The sequence below is a fragment of the Macaca mulatta genome, chromosome 20 (assembly GCF_049350105.2).
Source record: "Macaca mulatta isolate MMU2019108-1 chromosome 20, T2T-MMU8v2.0, whole genome shotgun sequence".
NCBI classification, from domain to species: domain Eukaryota; kingdom Metazoa; phylum Chordata; class Mammalia; order Primates; family Cercopithecidae; genus Macaca; species Macaca mulatta.
In genome coordinates this window covers 20,063,447-20,083,579 of record NC_133425.1, presented here as the reverse complement: position 1 = coordinate 20,083,579, position 20,133 = coordinate 20,063,447, and the positions used below count along the sequence as shown (strand labels likewise).

Below are 20,133 nucleotides of genomic sequence, written 5' to 3'. Positions count from 1 at the left end.
CTATATGATTAGGTCAGAGGAGCAGGAATTGCAAGCAAAGCCTTTAATCAGAACCCTTCACCAAAGCTTTTGTCCTTTCTTTATCTATTCACCAGCAGCTCCTGTATACTGTGTTCTCATTTATCTCTTTAATACATACCACTTATATGATGTTTCTCCACTCTCTGAGTAGAGACTTTACAGGTATCCACCAGAGTACCTAATGTATATCCACCTTAGGCCTATGTACAGGCATTTGCCCACAGAAAGTAGATGCTAAATACTTTTTGGAAAAATTTCTGGATGAATAAAACATTTTGAAATGCTTTTCAACAGAACACAGCAAGGCTGTTTAATAAAAGAGCTATAAAATGCAAGAATGCTTACAAAGCAAGCAGAATTCAATATAAATATTCTTTGTCTTAATAAACCAAACTCTTCATATTTCTCCCCCTCAGAACCTTTGCACTTGCTGTTTCCTTTGCTTGAAACACTTGCTCCTTCCAAGCTTTCTGCCTTTTAACCTCTTCCTGGTCTTCCAAATCTCAGTAAAGATTTTTCTGATTCCTACTCCAAAACATTCCTTCATAGCATTCACTAGAACTTGCAGTTAATGCATTTTCTTCCATGGTTCTTCAGCTGATGTTCTTCTTGCCTAACAGAATCTAAGCTCCATGCAGGCTAAACAGACCATGTCTATTTTGTTCACCATCCCCTTCCAGGACACAGCTCAGAATAGGTACATAATGCATGAATGCAGTTTTGAAATATCAAGTTTACAAATATAAGGACCTTTGCTTTAGTGGGTATTTTTTCTTAAGTAGTGACTTAAGTAGGACATATTCACCATTTTTCTCTACATTGTGTGCAGTATAGCATATCTTCATGGTACCCCCACCCCACTGGGAATAAGTACCAATACTGCAGATTGATTTTGAGCATGGATGTTGGTCCTGGGTTTGAATCCTGGCTAATTAATATAATCAGTATCTTAACTCTCTACCACTTCAAAATGTTGTTTCAAAGTGCTTTGGACAAGAATGAGAACAGCATAGACTTTAAAAAAAAAAAAAAACTGGTAATACTGAGAGGATATGGAGCAACTAGAATTCTCATATTCTGCTGTTGGGAATCTAAATTAGTAAAATTTTACAAAGCAATTCATCAGTATCTGTTAAAGATGAGGAGGCACATACTCTAAAACATAATAAATACACTTCCATGTATACATTCCCCCAGATAAACTTTCATATATAAGTACTTCTCATGGAAAGTCATGTCAAGACATTAACTTTGGTTTATAACAGCAAAATCCTGGAACCAATTTAAAAGAATGAACATATTTAATATAATAAATTATAAATAAATAAATCAATCAGTAAGTTCCTACAGCAGAATGCTATGTAGGCATTCAAATGGGTGAACTAGATCTTCAGGTAGCAACAAAAATGGGTCTCAGAAATACAATGTTGAATGACAAAATCAGTGTATAGAATGGCAGTTTCAGTATAAAAGAAAGCAAAAGGCTGGGCACAGTGATGTGCACCTGTAGTCCCAGCTACTTAGGAGGTTAAGGTGCGAGAGTCACTTGAGCCCTGGAGTTCAAAGCTGTAAAGCACCATGATTGCACCTGTGAATAGCCACTGCACTCCAATCTGGGCAACATAGCAAGACCCTGTATCTAAAAAAGAAAGAAAGAAAGACTATGTAGACGTGGCACTGGTCACTGCACACAGCCTGCAGCATGGTGGTTGCATCTAGAGAAAGAAGATGGAAAAGAATGAGAACAGAGCTTCTTCAGAGGAGACTTCGACTGTATCTATAGTGTCATTTCTTTCTTTAAAGAAAGCTGAAGTAAATATGGCAAAATGTTAAAATTTGTTAAATCTGAGTGATGAGTACACCAGGTTTTGCAGGTGTGTTTATTATAAGACATTTTTACATGGGAACCATTGTATAACATTTTAAACGGCTACCAAGAAAGGAAGAGAGACAGAGAGAGACTGAGAGAAAGATCTGGATTCTAGCTCTGCCATTGGACTTCAGACAAGGAATATAAGCTTTCTGAGAACTTAGCTTGCAAAATAGCATTATCAGTGTTCAAATTTCAGGGTTGATTGTGAGAATGAATGAAAATAAATGTGTAGAATGACTTCTAGATATTATTCATTGGAATATCATTTTGGAGTGAGTCCCTAATGACTTTCTAAACATGCTTAATTCAGGGAGACTTTTTTAAAAAAACTGATCAGAAACTATATAGATGTATTTTCAAAACAAATATGACCCCACAAAAAATAATACATTGCTGCTGTTCGTGCAAAAACTATATATGAGGTTTGCAAAAGTAATTGCGGTTTTGCCCGTTACTTTTGCACCAACCTGATACATGCACATTGTATGGACATATATAAGCATAGATTATTTATTAACTGTAGTTTCCCTGAGGGAGGGGAATTTTGATGTTTGGAGAACAAGAGTAGAAGGAAAAAGTACTTTTCCTTGTTATTATTTTTGATTATGTATGTGTATGTAGATTACCTATTCCAAAAATAAATGCAATTTATTTTTAAATTAATCTGAAGGTCACAATCTTCTCTGCACCTCCAATTTTAAATCTACTTAAAAAGGAAAGATCCTAAAATCCAAGCTCTGAAGAGGTTCTTAAGAGGTTATATGGTCCAGTCTGTTTCCCGAACACATATAGCAAGAAATGCCACCTCAGCCCCAAATTCTTCATGCAACTGAACACAAGAAAGAGCATGAGATGTGGGATCAGGAGATCCTATTACCATGAATTATCAACTGTGTGGCTCTAAGCAAGTTGCTTAAACTCTCAGAGCCCCAGTTTCATTCCTAAGATGAGGATAATGGCGGCACCACCTCTCACGGTTGTGTGAAGAGAATGGCGGCTTCACCTCTCACGGTTGTGTAAAGAGAACTCCGGCATCACCTCTCATGGTTGTGTGAGGAGAATGGCGACTCCAACTCTCATGGTTGTGTGAGGAGAATGGCAACACCACCTCTCATGGTTGTGTGAGTCTCTCAGAGCCCCAGCTTCATTCCTAAGATGAGGATAATGGCAGCACCACCTCTCACAGTCGTGTGAAGAGAATGGTGGCACCACCTCCCATTGTTGTGTGAGGAAAATGGCGGCAACACCACTCATGGCTGTGTGAGGAGAATGGCGGCACCTGTTCTCATGGCTGTGTGAGGCTCTCAGAGCCCCAGTTTCATTTCTAAGATGAGGGGAATGGAGGCACCTCCTCTCATGGTTGTGTTAGAATATAAGCACAACTTTAAAATAGTATCCACGTGTTTGTATGAGGTGCTATTTGTAATGCCGAGGTTGTCCCTCAAAAGCATTGATTCAATCATTTTGACTTCCATGGGAGTGAACAATAAACATATGCCTAGGGCCCCAATAGGAGCCAATGAAGTCATCTTTGCTTCAGAGCTAAACCAGTTTTTCTTCTCTCCACAGCAAATATCTTGACAGTGATCATCCTCTCCCAGCTGGTGGCAAGAAGGCAGAAATCCTCCTACAACTATCTCTTGGCACTCGCTGCTGCTGACATCTTAGTCCTCTTTTTCATAGTGTTTGTGGACTTCCTGTTGGAAGATTTCATCTTGAACATGCAGATGCCTCAAGTCCCCGACAAGATCATAGAAGTGCTGGAATTCTCATCCATCCACACCTCCATATGGATTACTGTTCCATTGACCATTGACAGGTATATCGCTGTCTGCCACCCACTCAAGTACCACACGGTCTCATACCCAGCACGCACCCGGAAAGTCATTGTAAGTGTTTACATCACCTGCTTCCTGACCAGCATCCCCTATTACTGGTGGCCCAACATCTGGACTGAAGACTACATCAGCACCTCTGTGCATCACGTCCTAATCTGGATCCACTGCTTCACCGTCTACCTGGTGCCCTGCTCCATCTTCTTCATCTTGAACTCAATCATTGTGTACAAGCTCAGGAGGAAGAGCAATTTTCGTCTCCGTGGCTACTCCACGGGGAAGACCACTGCCATCTTGTTCACCATTACCTCCATCTTTGCCACACTTTGGGCCCCCCGCATCATCATGATTCTTTACCACCTCTATGGGGCGCCCATCCAGAACCGCTGGCTGGTGCACATCATGTCCGACATTGCCAACATGCTAGCCCTTCTGAACACAGCCATCAACTTCTTCCTCTATTGCTTCATCAGCAAGCGGTTCCGCACCATGGCAGCCGCCACGCTCAAGGCCTTCTTCAAGTGCCAGAAGCAACCTGTACAGTTCTACACCAATCATAACTTTTCCATAACAAGTAGCCCCTGGATCTCACCGGCAAACTCACACTGCATCAAGATGCTGGTGTACCAGTATGACAAAAATGGAAAACCTATAAAAGTATCCCCGTGATTCCCTAGGTGTGGCAACTACTGCCTCTGTCTAATCCATTTCCAGATGGGAAGGTGTCCCATCCTACGGCTGAGCAGCTCTCCTTAAGAGTGCTAATCCAATTTCCTGTCTCTGGCAGACTGGGCAATTCTCAGACTGGTAGATGAGAAGAGATGGAAGAGAAGAAAGGAGAGCATAAAGCTTATTTTTACTTATGCATTTATTTCCACAGATTCACATTGACAGCGAAAGTTCCTACCAGTTTGAAGATGCCATTGGAGCTTGTGTCATCATCCTGTGACCAGTTAGGACACAAAGTAGAGAAATAGTCTGTGATTTTGCGCTGGTACCATCCACAGTCACTGGGAACCCTTCATTTATGTGACTTACCAAACCCCAGTAGCACATAGCTGAGCCTGCACTCTTCTTCCAAGAGCTGAGGTCATTCATCACTTCCCTGTGCTGTTCCCAGGAGCTAACAATAATGACCGTTTCAGGATTTTTTTCAAGGTGCCCTTTGTCCTAGAGAGGCTTGTGGTCTTGAAGTGGCCCTGGCACTCCTAGCTTCAGAATGACACTGTGGGAATAGAAGAGTATTGGATCTCACCCAAACTCTGGCCAGAGCTGCTTCAGGAAATCTCCAAACCCACATAGCTGTGACCTCAAACCTGGGGTCTAAGAGGCAGTTTTCTATTTATCATTATGTATAGATTTTCTCTATCTCCTCCAAAACAAAGACCCTGCCTGGTGCGCAGGAGGAAAGGAGGAATTCTTGAGCCCAGAAAAACAAAAAAATAAGCCCACACTTGCCATTGTTTCAACCCATTCCTGTGTCAGCTGCATACAATCCCGTTACTCAAAATTGCTTCTTGTTATGGTATCACTCAAGCTTCCTAGAGAAGCTCAAGCCTGTCGAGTTGCCAACCCTGCCTCCTTGCTTGCTGAGGCCCTCACCAAATTGTTTTATTTGAAGTGACTTCCGAACTGAATTTAATATTCAAGGGTCAGGAACTGCATCTCTGCGGGTATGAGAGGAGGTGTTCTCAGCTCTGCCTCACAGCCCAGCTGGCATTGCCATTTCGCCACAAACACAGACACAAAAGGTGCCCATGCTGACGCCTAGTCTGCCCTTTGACGCACATGGCTTAAAAGGGTGGTGCCAGTTCTTGGTAAAGCTATTTAACCCAGATCCTTTGTAAAATGATAAAATATAAGTGTGTTTATTTATTCTACCCTTGCCTGTCCAAGGCAAGAACACTTCTAGGATGTAATAAATAGGGGCATCCCTGGAAATTGCTACTTATGTGTGCACCACACACACACACACACACACACACACACACACGCACACACACACGATTATATTCCTTTTATTTAGCTTTTCTTTTTTTTTTTTTTAACTTCTCTCTGACTCCCAGTATTCGAATTCATCCCTGTTTTAGAATAAATCTGCCAAAATGACTTTGAAATTACATGATATTTTTGGTGACCAAACAAACAGCAGACAGTCCACCTGAAATATCTAGTTCCTCAGGCTGGATTTTTACTGCATTTTGTCCCTAAGTTGAAAGACATGTCTATCTTTTTTAAGGGAATTTTCAATAAATGAATGGGGTAAGAAAAGGCCCCATGGCAACACAAACCCTAAACTTCAGCCAATGCTGTCAATACTAGTTCAATATAAACTTAGGTTATATTAGTCCTGATGATCCTAATTATTACCCCTTTTAAAGGACTGCAATAGAATCTCATCAGAGCCAAGGATTAGATTCTAAAGTCAGTGCAAAAGATAAAACCTTACAGAGCCAAAGTTACCTTTGCAAAAGATCCTCAAAAAACAGCCATGTTGGAGATTATATTCCATTGCTTTCAAAACCTAACACAGCTAAGTTTTTCTCTAGCACTGGAACAAGTTGTTGTTTATCTGGTTGATGACAAGGCAAAATTGGCTCTCATTTAGGGACCATATTGTGTGATTCTAATGTATCTGAGAACATTAGGACCACCCTGGTGCATCAAGATGCTTCCACTGAAAGAAGTTCATGGAAGTCGTCTGACTGAGGGACAGATCTCCCATCTCCCACGCTCCCCAGGGCGTATGCTCATTGAGTGGAATGGTAAGCAGATTCTCTCACCTCCCTTAAATTGCATTTCTCTCTGTCTCTTTTTTGCCAAGCACGTGTAATTGGACATGTGTTCATTAAATGTGTGTATGATGCAATTCCACCACGCCCCCTCATGAATGGACATTGACCAAAGGCTACCTATACTGAATATATATAGATATATATAAATATATTTATTTATTTATTTTTTAAACACCTAGCTCTGAAAAATGCTAGTCTGAGCTATACATGAATGAGTCAAAGTGCAATATCTACAAAGGTTAAGCAATTCCTTTTTGAGAACGTACATAAAATGAAATTTATGTATGTGACTCTCCATGCTCTCTGCTCCATGTTTTTAATTGTATGTAACAATTAATTGTTGATGTGTAGAAACTGGGTGTGCATTGGGAACATTTTCCTCTGACACTTTAATTTATTACTTCTCTTGACGAGAGAGGCTCTACCACGTAGTATTGTGATCTCTTTTCCTCTGAATATGTTTTATATTTTGCTAAATGATATTTAAAAGAGGTCCAATTCTCGAAGGCATTCTAGTGAATTGCTGTCTTCTGCTTAAAATGCAAATGAATGCCCATTGGGTTAGGTTGATACATATCTCTTAAAATTTATTTCAAATTATCTAAGGACTTTTAATTTATTATTATTTATAGTAATAATTTTGGACATCATGTAATGGGTTTTTTTGACTTTAAAACTTTAAAAACCTGTAAGCCTTTTCTTTCAGGCCAGTTTTAACAATAAAGCCTTGAATTTTGAAGCCTGTCATGTAAACGGCTGCTGCTGGTGGCACTAAAGCAATTGCCTTATCCTGGGTTTTTGTGGTGCCTCTTTCAAAGACGGTTAACTAGCTTCTCTCTTGCTAGATGATTTGTGTCCTTGGTTGGACATTGCAATGATGATACGCACCACCATGCTGTGTCTTTTTATTGAACAACTTGATGACTGAAATGTCTCATGGGGAAGGAAATGAGGGGAATGACAGACAAACCATAAAAGACAGACCGGAGTGGGCATGAACTTGTGTGTTGCGAACACCCTGCTATTGGAAAAGATCACTTTGCACAGTTGGTACCTCCTGGTTCAACATGGGGAGCCTACCAGACGTGAATAAAAGACTCTAATGTTGGCTATTCCAGTTCAAAGAATGGAATAGAAAGTTACCATAGAAAAAAAGCAAATGTTCATATTTTCTTAATTAGATTATATATTGTGTTTGGACTTGTTTGTATTATAATAAATTCTAATATGGTGCGCACTTGGTGTTTGGTATTTGCATCTATGTTCAAGCAATTGCAGTATGCTAATTTTTATTACTATTATTTTTAATTGATAAATCATAATTGTATACATTTATGGGATACAATGTGATGTTTTGATGTATGTATACAATGTGGAATAATTAAATCAGGCTAAATTAACACATCTGTCACTTCACTTATCATTTTTTTGTGGTGAGAAATTTGAAATTTATTACCTTAGTTATTTTGAAATATGCATTGTTACTGACTCACTCACCCTGCTATGCAATAGATCTCAAAATTTATTTCTTCCATCTAACAGACTTTGTGCCGTTTGACAAACATCTCCCATTCCCTGCTTCTCACCTACTTCCAGCCTCTGGCAACCATCATTTTACTCTCTACTTCTATGAGTTTGACTCTTTTGGATTCCATATATAAGTGAAATCATATAGTATTTTTTCCTTCTGTGCCTGGTTCATTTCACTAAGCATGATATCCTCCAAATTGCACAATGCTGGTTAAAACATTTAACATTTAAGTGGACATCTTTCTTATACATTGTGCTGGGTGCTAGAATAAAACCAGAGTTCCACCTGACTCCTGGTTAGCAGATATACTTCAGAATTTAAGACCACTGAACGTTGTTCCCTATAATCCTAAATTAGGTAGTTTACTGGGTATAAATCTGAATTCGCTTCTGATCATATCCTCCGTACATCTTTGAGACAGTGATGGATGTATTAATAATCATAACTGGAAATCCAGCACCATGTCTAAGAGCTTAGGCTTTGATGTCAGACAGTCACGAGTTCATGTCCCATTCCACCATTTACTAGATGAATGGCCTTGAGCAAGTCCTTGGAGATTTCCTAAGGACTATCCTCATCTAGAAAATGGTGCACAATTTAAATTTTTTCCAGTTGTCTTCAAGGTATGTAGAAACTCTGATAGTCTGGAACCCAAGATTTGGAGTCAGTTATTACAGGCTATAACTTTGCTGGCTGTGTGAACTTAAGCAATGTTCTCAATCTCTCTCTGAGTCTCAATTTTCTCTCCATAAAATGGAGCTAATTACAATTCCAGTAGGTAACTTATAAAGTGATTATTAGTAGCAGAGTTTTTTTAAAAGCCTCCAATTGTACATTATTTTACAGGTGAGGATGCTAGGCCCAAAGAGGTGAATGAGCTGGGGCCTGAGTGGAACCCAGGTCACTCAACACTCCATCCTTTTCACTTCACCTCATTACCTTCTTTGCAAAATTCTAAGTCATTCCCTCAAAACATCACATTGTTTTTATGCCCATTTTAGAGTTGAGTATATTGCATAATTTTGCAACTCTTCAAACCCAGATCATCCAAGCATGATATATATATTATAACAGCCTCATAATTAAAACTCTCAGCTTGACCTTTCCTTGTGAGTAGAACTTTTTTTTAATTGACTCTATGTGGAATCCTAACCAAAGCTCTCAAACTTGCTATGCATTTTCCCACACAAACCACCATCAATTCTGACAGCCACCCACAAACTATTGTCACAATCCATCTTTGCATCAACTTGGAGAATAAAAGTGACTTCGGAGTTGAGGGGGAAGTGCAGAAAAGCAAAGAATTTGCTGAAAGGGTGGCAAACAGAAGCTGTTGGGCATGGTCACAGCAGCCTCATTAATTTTGTCCTCCAATTCAGGGAGGCAGGATAAAGGAGAGTTGAAGGAGGTTGAACCATTAAATAATAATCCTTTTATTAGTGCACTCAGCTAAATGTGATAGTCCGGCCTCTTTGGAGACTGTGCAATTAATCCCATGTACTTGCCAGACACAACAAGGGGGATAAGAGGCTCATGTCTACTGGGATAAATAGATACTGTGAATTTCCTGGGCTTATTGGCAGAATGTGCCACTGTCATGCCAAAAAAAAAAAAAAAAAAAAAAAAAAGCAGAGGAGGGGAATGTTCTGATTTAAAATGAGTAAATAGGGCCACAGGGAAGAGAGATGTCTTCTCATCAACTCTGCATGAGGAGTTGCCATGCCTTTGGAGCTTTGTTACCGAGAGAATGGCAGAATGACATTTCTCTCCACTGGAGATGGAACAAGAGAATGTAAGACTTCAACTGCAGTATGAGAGTTCCAGATTAAACCCAAAGAAGAAATCATTATAGAAATGTCTATTAACACCACAAATGATTTTCAGTGGAAGTTCTTAGAATCTGCTTTTCTGGACATATTTCAAAATGGGTTGTCGATCAGAGTCTTACATGGAACCAAATCTCAATCAGATGGTTTCATGAGCTGACTTTAACAAAAAATCTGCTAACAATGGCTTGAGCAAGATTAGGGGAACTTGTGAGAGGTGAAGCTTCCTGTGAGGAAGCTTTCCATTAGCTGTCGATGTACCTTGGAACTAGAAATAACAGGAAGCTTTACCTCTCCTAATGAAGCAATGAGAGGAAAGGATGTTAGTGGACCTCAGTGAAGTCTAGAGCCTAGTAGACCTCAGTGAGGTCTAGAGCCTTGGAGGAGGGACCTTCCAGCAAGAAGGGGCCACACCACAGTCAGAGATACGATGCCAGAGTGGAAGGAATGCCTCTCTCTTCCTTCCTTCTGATATCATGCTGATGCTGCCCACTGGTCAAGTTCAAACAGAAGCCAGTCAGTAAAAGACAGCAGATGGTGCAGTCCACAGTGGGAAGACCCCAGGGCACAAGCCAGTGAAGAATAATAAAGTGAGACAGGAAGCAATCGCAGAATAACCACAAAGGTTAAATTCTTCTTTTACTATCACAGAACCATTAGAAAGCCACAGAGGATCTTAGAGACTATTTCACTCAAAGATCAAAAAAGAAAGCTAAGGCCCGAAAGAACCCCTCATCCAAAGCTACACAACCTAGTCATGAGTAGATCCTCTTTCCAATGATCTTTCTGTACAGTTCCCAGAAATATAGAATAGATTATATACCTCTGCAAGCTTGCTCTAAACCTTCATGGTTAGAAACTTCTTATATTATTCTTTTTTATTATTATTATTTTTGAGACAGAGTCTTGCTCTGTTGCCTAGGCTAGAGGGCAGTGGCATGATCTCAGCTCACAGCTCACTGCAACCTCCACCTCCCAGGTTCAAGCAATTCTCCTGCCTCAGCCTCCCAAGTAGCTGGGACTACAGACATGTGTCATCACGCCCGGCTGATTTTTTTTTTTTTTTTTTTTTTTTTTTTTTAGTAGAGACAGGGTTTCACCATATTGGCCAGGCTGGTCTCCAGCTCCTGACCTCAAGTGATCCACCCATCTCAGCTCCCAAAGTGCTAGGGTTACAGGCATGAGCCGCTGCACCTGGCCAGAAGTTTCTTATATTATTCCTTAGCATCTCCAATGACCAGGCTTTCACCTTGAACATCTTTAGGGGTGGAGATGAAAAGAGTCAAGAGAGTAGGCACTCATTTAACAAGTCCCAGGCACTTCTCTAGTCATTTATTTATTTGACTAATATTTATTGAAATACACTATGTGTCAAGATCTATTCTAGGCATAGTGATTCATTAATGAACAAGACAGATAAGACCCCTGACCTTTTGGCGCTTACATTGTAATGAGAAAGATAGTACATAAGAAAGCAAATAAGATAATTTCAGGGAGTGATAAGTGCTGGAAATAAATAATTGTAAGTGACTAAGGTCAGGCAGAAATGACCCTAGATACATGCATCAAGGAAGGTTTATTTGAGAAGGTGATGACAGAACTGGAATCCAAATTAAAAGGAGACAGTCATAAAAAGAGCATGCTAGGCAAGGGGGTCAGAGAGTACAAAAGCCTTGAGATTGGAATAAACTTGGGTGCCCATGGAACAATTAGAAGATTAATATTGCTGAAACCTAGTGATCCAGGGATAGAGTGGTATGGAACAAAAGAAGGAAGGGATAGGGAGGAGCTGAATCATGTTGTGTTAGTCAGTTTTCATGCTACTGATAAAGACATACCTGCCACTAGGCAATTTACAAAGGAAAGAAGTTTAATGGAGAACTCACAGTTCCACATGGCTGGGGAAGCCTCACAATCATGGCACAAGGCAAGGAGGAGCAAGTCACACCTTTCATGGATGGTGGTAGGCAAAAAGAGAGCTTGTGCAGGGCAACTCCTGTTTTTAAAGCCATTGTGTCTCGTGGGACCCATTCACTATCATGAGAACAGCATGGGAAAGACTTGCCCCATAATTCAGTCATCTCCCACTGGGTTCCTCCCACAACATACGAGAATTATGGGAGCTACAAGATGAGATTCGAATGGGGACACAGAGCCAAACCATATCACATGTAGAGCTCTGTGGTCCCTAAAAAGGAATTTGGTGGGAAGCCATTGAAAAGTTTGAAGTAAGAAACTGATGTGATCTTCTTACATCACTTAATCTTCACAATTCTTGAAAGACAGTGTTGTTACCTCCATTACCCAGATGAGAAAACTGAATCTCATGGGGATTAAATTAAATATACTCAAGGTCACAGTGAGTAATTCATGAGTTGGTATTCAAGTTCAGTTCTGTCTGGCTCCAAGAGCCACTTCAGTTCAGGCCACTTTGACATGCTGTTGTTGACATTCCACACTCTCTCTCCTGAATTTGCAATTTGGCCCCATTAGCCTTTTCATCATCCAAGCTTGATATTTAGGCTAAAGTCATCTTCTAGTTCCATTAATGAGGAGTCAGAAATCATCAGTGCATAATACTATATGGTTCTATTTCATAACCCGACTCATGTGTCTGATGATATCTGGCAGAGCATTAGCCCTACAAGATGGCAGATAAAATAATACAGGGTCTACCAGCAGCGTTGGCATTTAAAAAGATGCATAATTATTTTTTAACTTTCTTTCACAATCTTCAATAATATTTTCAACATTATTATTTTACAAATGCTTTTAATACACAAGAGATTTTTAGCTCCTGTTCCTTCTCCAGCTTAGGCACTGGCCCTTTAAAATAATTGCCTGTGCTTCTGTCCAAGGTGCTGAAACTATTTGACCATGACTTTTGAACAAGAAGACTAACACCCATTTTAAGAAGATTTGCACTCCTCCCATAAAAAATAAATTGCGACAGCATTGTTTACTTTATGAAAATATTTAAGGTACAGAAGCAAGTTCCACGAGGGCCTTGCTCCTCAAATCATGGCCCACCTATCAGCAGCAGCAGCGTCACCTGGGAGCTTGCAAGAAATGTAGAATCACAGTGCCCACCCCAGCCTGCTGAACCAGAATCTGAATTTTAACAAGATCTTCAGGTGATTCATACACATATCAAAGTTTGAAGAGCACTAAACTGATGCACTTTAAAACTGTAGTTTTACACCTTTCGGGAGCTTTTGAAAATCTCAATGCCCAAGATGAAATCCAGGTATCATTATGTTTTAAAGCTCCTAAAATGATTTCAATGTGAAGCCAAGATGGAGAGCCACTGATTTTTTTAAAAGAAAACTTCACATCCCTACCATAAATGGAAAGCCAGTATCACCTACCATAAATAGACAGAAATTGTACAAAAAGATTAAAGACTATCAATAATTCTCAATACATACTATTGTGTGAACTTCATATCTACTCTCTTTTAAAAGATAGGTGTTAGGCATCTAGTACCACCATATTGAGACATTCTTTTTAATCTAATCAGAAGAATTAATAGAAAATTAGAAAGGCAAACTTTTTCACAACATATTTTAGTGTTATCAAAGTCAAACTTTGTGCTATCTAAGCCAACCCACACACTCAGTGTTACAAGCATTATACTTTGGGAAACACTGATCTATTAAATAAGGAGGCTTCAGAAGCTCTTATCTGCACTTTAGACTCACCTGGAGTTTTTATCAAAACCTATATTCAGACACTATTCCCAGATGAAGGAAGTCAGAACCTCCAGGAATGAACCCAAGTCATCAGAATTTTTAAAAACATTCCCAGGTGATTCTGACACACAGCCAGGATTGAGAACCACTTGGCTACTTGGTAACACTTGGTTAACTGGGAAAATACAATACAGCTCTCCAGAATAATCGTCATTTGGCCATTTCACAAATTCAGACTCTTCACAATTGCTTGAGAGTCCACAGTGTGTGCACATCTCACTGTTGAGGTTTCAGGGTGCTGATAAATCCTACCCATCTATCCCCCAATCTGGCTTTGGAACAAGTTGAGGAATAAAATGAAGGAATTGGCTAGTGAATATCAGCTATAAGCTCTATTACTGTAAGGGTGGATTGGAGAACTTCAACTTGACCCAGGGCCAACGGATTTCCCACCCAATGAGTTTCAGTCTTCAGCCAGGCACCCATGAGATAGTCTGGGACTTCATAGAAAAAAGTTGTGCAGACTGTTGCAAGCAGATTTTCTGCCTCCAAGTCAAGACTTGTTGGTGAAGGCAGTTCGCGATGGGCATCTAGACCTTCCTTTGGAAGCCAGGCATGGACCACAACCCACTTAGGGGGTCCTACAGGGAAGATGGGAGCATAGGAAGAATTCCGGCCTCCTAGGGTCAGGCTGGCCTAAGAAATAGGGAGGGAGGGAGGCTTATTCACATATATTCTGTACCTTCTCCCAATTCTACAAATCAGTCAAGACCTTCATTCTCCATTGGGAGTGCAGTAAAAGAGGAAAGTTGAGAGAAGTTACCTCCCAAATTCTTCTGAAAGATTAAGAACAAGAATTCCTAAGTAATGGACTAACATAGAACTACTAGAAAGAATATAGTTCCCCCTACATTCACCTCCTCATGACCTAGGGAATCCATAAAAGTGGCTCAGGGAATTCTATAACCTGCATGGAGGCAAACAGTCAGGTGTGCTGTGCAACTAAAATACTTAAAGAAGCAAGGCAAGGAATGATCCTCCTGGTCCTCTCAGCACCTCACTGTCCTCAAAGTAGGGGTGTTGAGTGCCTGTAAAAGCATATTTCTATCTTCAGGGTCAGAGATTTTCAGCCCTGGCCTACTCATCTCTTCCAGCTCTCACACAGTTCTCTAAAGGCTCTGAAATAAAAAATAATAATAATAATTGTAACTGACTAAATACAGACACCAAATAGCACTTCCAAAAGTGAAAAAATCGGTGCCAAAATCAAAGCAGTTACACATTCAAAGCACTGCAGCTCCTGAAACCAGGCTCCTGGTGTGAAAAGGATGTGGGTCATGCAGGTCTGAGTTCAAATCCTGACGCCACCACTCTTCACCTGAGTGATGTTGGACAAGTCACTTCCAGTCTCTGAGCTACTATTGCATCATCTGTAAAATGGAGATAACAATAGTACTGACTTCAAAACAGGGTGGTGGGAATTATTTATAATAATTTTAAGTATCTGAAACATTAATAAACTCTCTTACTATTTGGTTCTCTGTAATAGTGGCAAGAAGAACTTTGCCTCCTCTGGGATTTCTCTGAGAAACTGCATCCACTTTGAGATGATGAGACCACTCCCAGAAAGAAAGATTTTAGCAATGTCATGCTCCCAGCTTTCTCTCTTTTCCAAAGTAGAGAAAGCATATCACTCATTTCAGTCATCTAGTAAGAGTCCCTGAAAAAGACAGAACATCAAGAATTTGGAATAAAGAAGGCAGACCATCAGTCACTCCATATTCAATTTCAATACTATGAAATGTGGTTCCCCATTTTACCTTAGTTCTCTCTCTCCATTTCCATCCACTGCTAGTCTCTGGAGCTAAACTTTAGTCTTCAGGGTGATGTGATGGCAGCTGCATAAAGGCCACTTTCCCATCTCATCAGATAGAGCTAAGTGATATCCCTGGAGTCAACTAATAGCAACCTAATGGTGGGGGAGTGTTGATACAGGTGACCTGTCCCCACTATGTCAAGTGTGTCTCTAGGGCTCTGAGAGAGGCCACAAATATTCTGCAGCTGCAGACAAGGGCTTCTTGTTATTGTAAATTAATCTTGTAAATATCTGATTTCTAAGAAGCTGTAAGGAAATGACCCCCTGTTGCTAAATGTGTGTGCCTCAGCGTATTTGATTGTCTGGGGCATGGTGATATGCTCTGACATGGCTGTCCCAGCCAGGTCTGCAAGGGAAAGGCCATCTCCCTGAGGGAGAGTACAGGGTCTTTTCCAGAGAATGAGGTCATCATAGCATCTGTCATCAAGAGAAAAGGCAGGTCATCAAACAGGGAAAGGAAAATGAGCCTTGGAAGGTAGGAGAGAGGGCTGTGCTTCTTTCAGTTTTCCTAGGGAGGATAAGACAAAGGTGGTGCTGAAAGAAAACTGACTGTTTTTCTTGAAACCCTACTGATGAGGTAACCCAACTTTACATTTCACTGCCTCCTTAAGGTTCTCTTTGTTGGTTTTCTGCCATAGACCCAGAGCTTTAGTAAAGTCCTATTTAAACATTCCATCTCGGGCCAGGTGTGGTGACTCACATCTGCAGTCCCAGCATTTTGCTGGGAGCAGCAGGAGCATTGCTCAAGGTAAGGAGTTCAAGACGAGCCTGGGAAACATAGCAAGACCCTGTCTCTACAGAAAGAAATTAAAATATTTTTTAAATGGCTGGGCATGGTGGTGCATGCCTGTAGTCCCAGATACTTGAGAGGCAGAGGCAGGATGATCTCTGAGCCCAGGAAGTCGAGGCCACAATGAGCTGTGATTGCTCCACTGTACTCCAGCTTGGGTGACTGAGCAAGACTCTGTCTCAAAAAAAAAAAAAAAAAAAATCCATCTTCTACTGGTTGAACTGAAATATTAAATAAGAGGGTATCCCCAATCAAAACCAAAACAACCTTGGAGTGGGAACCCCCCAAAAGGGAAAGTGAATCCAGCACAGGGTTAGACCCCACGGTGCCATCACTCTTTCCTCAAAAGGTTCTACCTGTGAGAACCCTTAGATGTAATGGCTTATCTCTCTCAAGAGTGAGAGAATTATCTTACAGAGTTTTTAAATACTTCTGAGATGGATAAGCTTTACCAAATGTATCCAGTGACTCTTGGTCATTGGATTTCAAGATTGACTAGCCATGTGTCACTTTCCTAAGTGGCTGGAAAAGACCCCAAAGAAATGTCCCTCCTTCCATTGCCCTTCCCTAACTAACCACATATGAACACATCCTTCAGAACCAAAGTCAATTCTCTCCCAAAATTTGTGGACCAATATTTTAGCTTACAAATACCCATGAAAACTTAACAATGCTATGACTAACGAATAGTATTAGGAAAGAAAGTAGGAGAATAGGATGAGAACTCAAAAATTCTTCCAAGTAGCAAGACCAACCCTCACCCATTAACATCCAGTTGTTTCTTCTCTATTTCTTCTTCTACAGAATAACAAACAGTCTTGCTCTTTATTTCAGAATCCTCTTTAAACTTCCAGGGCATTCTTTTGGTTTTTTGTTGTTTGTTTGTTTGTTTGAGACAGAGTCTTGCTCTGTTGGCCAGGCTAGAGTGCAAACACCAGCAGTGGTGCAATCTTGGCTCACTACAACCTCTGCCTCTCAGGTTCAAGCGATTCTTGTGCCTCACCCTCCCAAGTAGCTGCAATTACAGGTGCACACCACCACACCAGGCTAATTTTTTTTTAATTATTATACTTCAAGTTCTAGGGTATCTATGCACAATGTGCAGGTTTGTTACATAGGTATACATGTACCATGTTGTTTGCTGCACCGATCAACCAGTCATTTACATTAGGTATTGCTCCTAATGCTATCCCTCCCCATGTCCTCCACCCTACAACAGGCCCTGGGGTGTGATGTTCCCTGCCCTGTGTCCAAGTGTTCTCATTGTTCAATTCCCACCTATGAGTGAGAACAATTGGTATCTGGTTTTCTGTCCTTGTGATAGTTTGCTCAGAATGATGGTTTCCAGCTTCATCCATGTCCCTGCAAAGGACATGAACTCATCCTTTTTTATGGCTGCATAGTATCCCATGATGTACATGTGCCACATTTTCTTAATCCAGTCTATCATTGATGGACATTTGGGTTGGTTCCAAGTCTTTAATATTGTGAATAGTGCTGCAATAAATACATGTATGCATATGTCTTTATAGTAGCATGATTTATAATCCTTTGGGTATATACCCAGTGATGGGATCGCTGGGTCAAATGGTATTTCTAGTTCTAGATCCTTGAGGAATCGCCACACTGTCTTCTACAATGGTTGAACTAGTTTACACTCCCACCAACAGTGTAAAAGCGTTCCTATTTCTCCACATCCTCTCCAGTATCTGTTGTTTCCTGACTTTTTAATGATCACCATTCTAACTGGTGTGAGATGGTATCTCATTGTGGTTTTGATTTGCATTTCTCTGAGGACCAGTGATGATAGCATTTTTTCATGTGTCTGTTGGCTGCATAAATGTCTTCTTTTGAGAAGTGTCTGTTCATATCCTTTGCCCACTTTTTGATGGGGTTGTTTTTTTCTTGTAAATTTGTTTAAGTTCTTTGTAGATTCTGGATATTAGCCCTTTGTCAAAAGGGTAGATTGCAAAAATTTTCTCCCACTCTGTAGGTTGCCTGTTCACTCTGATGTACACCAGGCTAATTTTTATATTTTTAGTAGAGGCAGGGTTTTACCATGTTGGCCAGGCTGGTCTCGAACTCCTGACCTCAAGTGATCTGCCCGCCTCAGCCTCCCACAGTGCTGGGATTACAGGTGTGAGCCACCGTGTCTGGCCTAAACTTGCAGGGAGTTCTTAAATTGCACAATTTTCTTCTCTAATCCAAATGACTTCAGTAACTCTTACATTTCCTCTAGCATTTTTTTTCTCCAGGAGAATTGTGCCTCTTTCCAAATATACTGCAAGCACCAATACTGTCTCCACCACCCACAGATAATTTTATTGCTAGTATTCTATTTCTTTTATCTATTCTTCCTGAGTAAGGAAGACAACTTAATCAGGGGAAAAATTTTCAGATTAATTTAGATAATTTTAAACTAATTAAAATAAATCTAAAGCAGAGATTCTTCAGGTTCTTTTTGTTTACAGCCAACTTTGAAATACCAAAACTTTCAGGAACATGCTTGAAGGGATTAACAAAATCAAACCAAGTCTTTAAAAGTCAATGGTAATTGCAGTGCAATTGCTGCTACAAAGCAATCATATTTTGGTCCTTTTACAAAAGCATCTAGCTGGTTGTGGTGGCTCATACCTACAATTCCAGCACTTTGGGAGGCTGAAGCAGAAAGATTGCTTAAGGCCAGGAGTTTAAAACCAGCCTGGACAACATAGTGAGACCCCATCTCTACAAAAAAAGGTTTTTTTAAAATAGCAGAGTGTGCTGGTGCATGCCTGTAGTCCCAGCTACTCGGGAGGCTGAAGTGGGAGGATCGCTTTAGCACAAGAGTTCTAGACTGCAGTGAGTTATCATGGTGCAACTGAACTCCAGCCTGGGCAGTAGAGTGAGATTCCATCTCAAAACAAAAATTTAAAAAGCATTTGCATTTACTGAACTCATTATTTAGTGGCCCTTCAGCACTAACTGTGTTTTACTAGAAACATTCACTGGCCTACCTGTGACTTTTTACCTACTCCCAAAGTAAAATTCTTGTAAAATCTGTGTTAGTAGAATTCCAACAAACCGACATTTAACTGAGCCAAAGGAAGAAATAAAATGAGACACAGCAATGATAATCATAACGATATACATAGTAAGAGTCACCCTCTGCATTCTGCAACATGAGCATGAGTTTGAAATGGGACACATAAATCTACACCTGATTAAGTCTCTGTTTCCACATGTCTCTCAGAGTGTGAGCATCTCAGTTGACCTGGAGTGATCTCGTGCCTGAAAACATGGATTTTTTTCATGTAATTGACCCCTAAATACAAGCCAACTACTTCAATTGGTCCTCAATTGAGTAAATATTTGTTCTTGTGAAGGTTGTAAGAATCAAAATGGAGTCATTTGTGTTTAAAAAAACAAACAAACAAAAATCCTGATGAATAGCGCAGGGAAGGCTATGAAGAGAGGGTTCTCACACTTGAATTCCTGACAACAAAACTAGGACAAAAGACCCCACAAAATCTGCAATCTTGTACAAAGGCCATTGCAGCCTTACACAAAAAAATACTTTTGCGAGGACATCTCAACTGTCTGTCGAACCTCAGAACAATATTACCCTTGTTATTGATCCTTGTAGCCAAGGATAATTATCTCAAAACAATTACATTGTTCTCCTGCAGTTTTCCTTTAAAAATCTTTGCCTTCCTTTACCTCCCTGAATACACACCTAGTTTACTGTGGCATGTGTATTCTCATGGCAATGCCGCCCCAATTAAATATCATTTTTTTAAAGGGCTTCTCTCTGTTTCTTAGATTGATATTTCAATGCCAGAGTATACTTCTGCTGTATACCGCACTCTATTTCATTAATGATTTGATGGACTTTCAATGGCAATTTTTGTTATA

The 20,133-nt window shown here is 40.3% G+C and overlaps 1 protein-coding gene and 1 long non-coding RNA gene across 3 annotated transcripts in view; one reads left to right on the top strand and one right to left on the bottom strand.

Annotated features, from left to right (window-relative positions):
- GPR139 (G protein-coupled receptor 139) overlaps positions 1-5,029 on the top strand; it is a 42,934-nt gene extending 37,905 nt beyond the window's left edge. For both annotated transcript variants that reach the window (XM_001085003.5, XM_077986409.1), the window contains one exon: positions 3,464-5,029. In XM_001085003.5, coding sequence (XP_001085003.1) covers positions 3,464-4,398 — 935 coding nt within the window. In that variant the 3' untranslated portion in view covers positions 4,399-5,029. The remainder of the gene's footprint in view (positions 1-3,463) is intronic.
- LOC144338091 (uncharacterized) overlaps positions 1-20,133 on the bottom strand; it is a 183,736-nt gene that overhangs the window by 100,647 nt on the left and 62,956 nt on the right. The window lies entirely within an intron of this gene.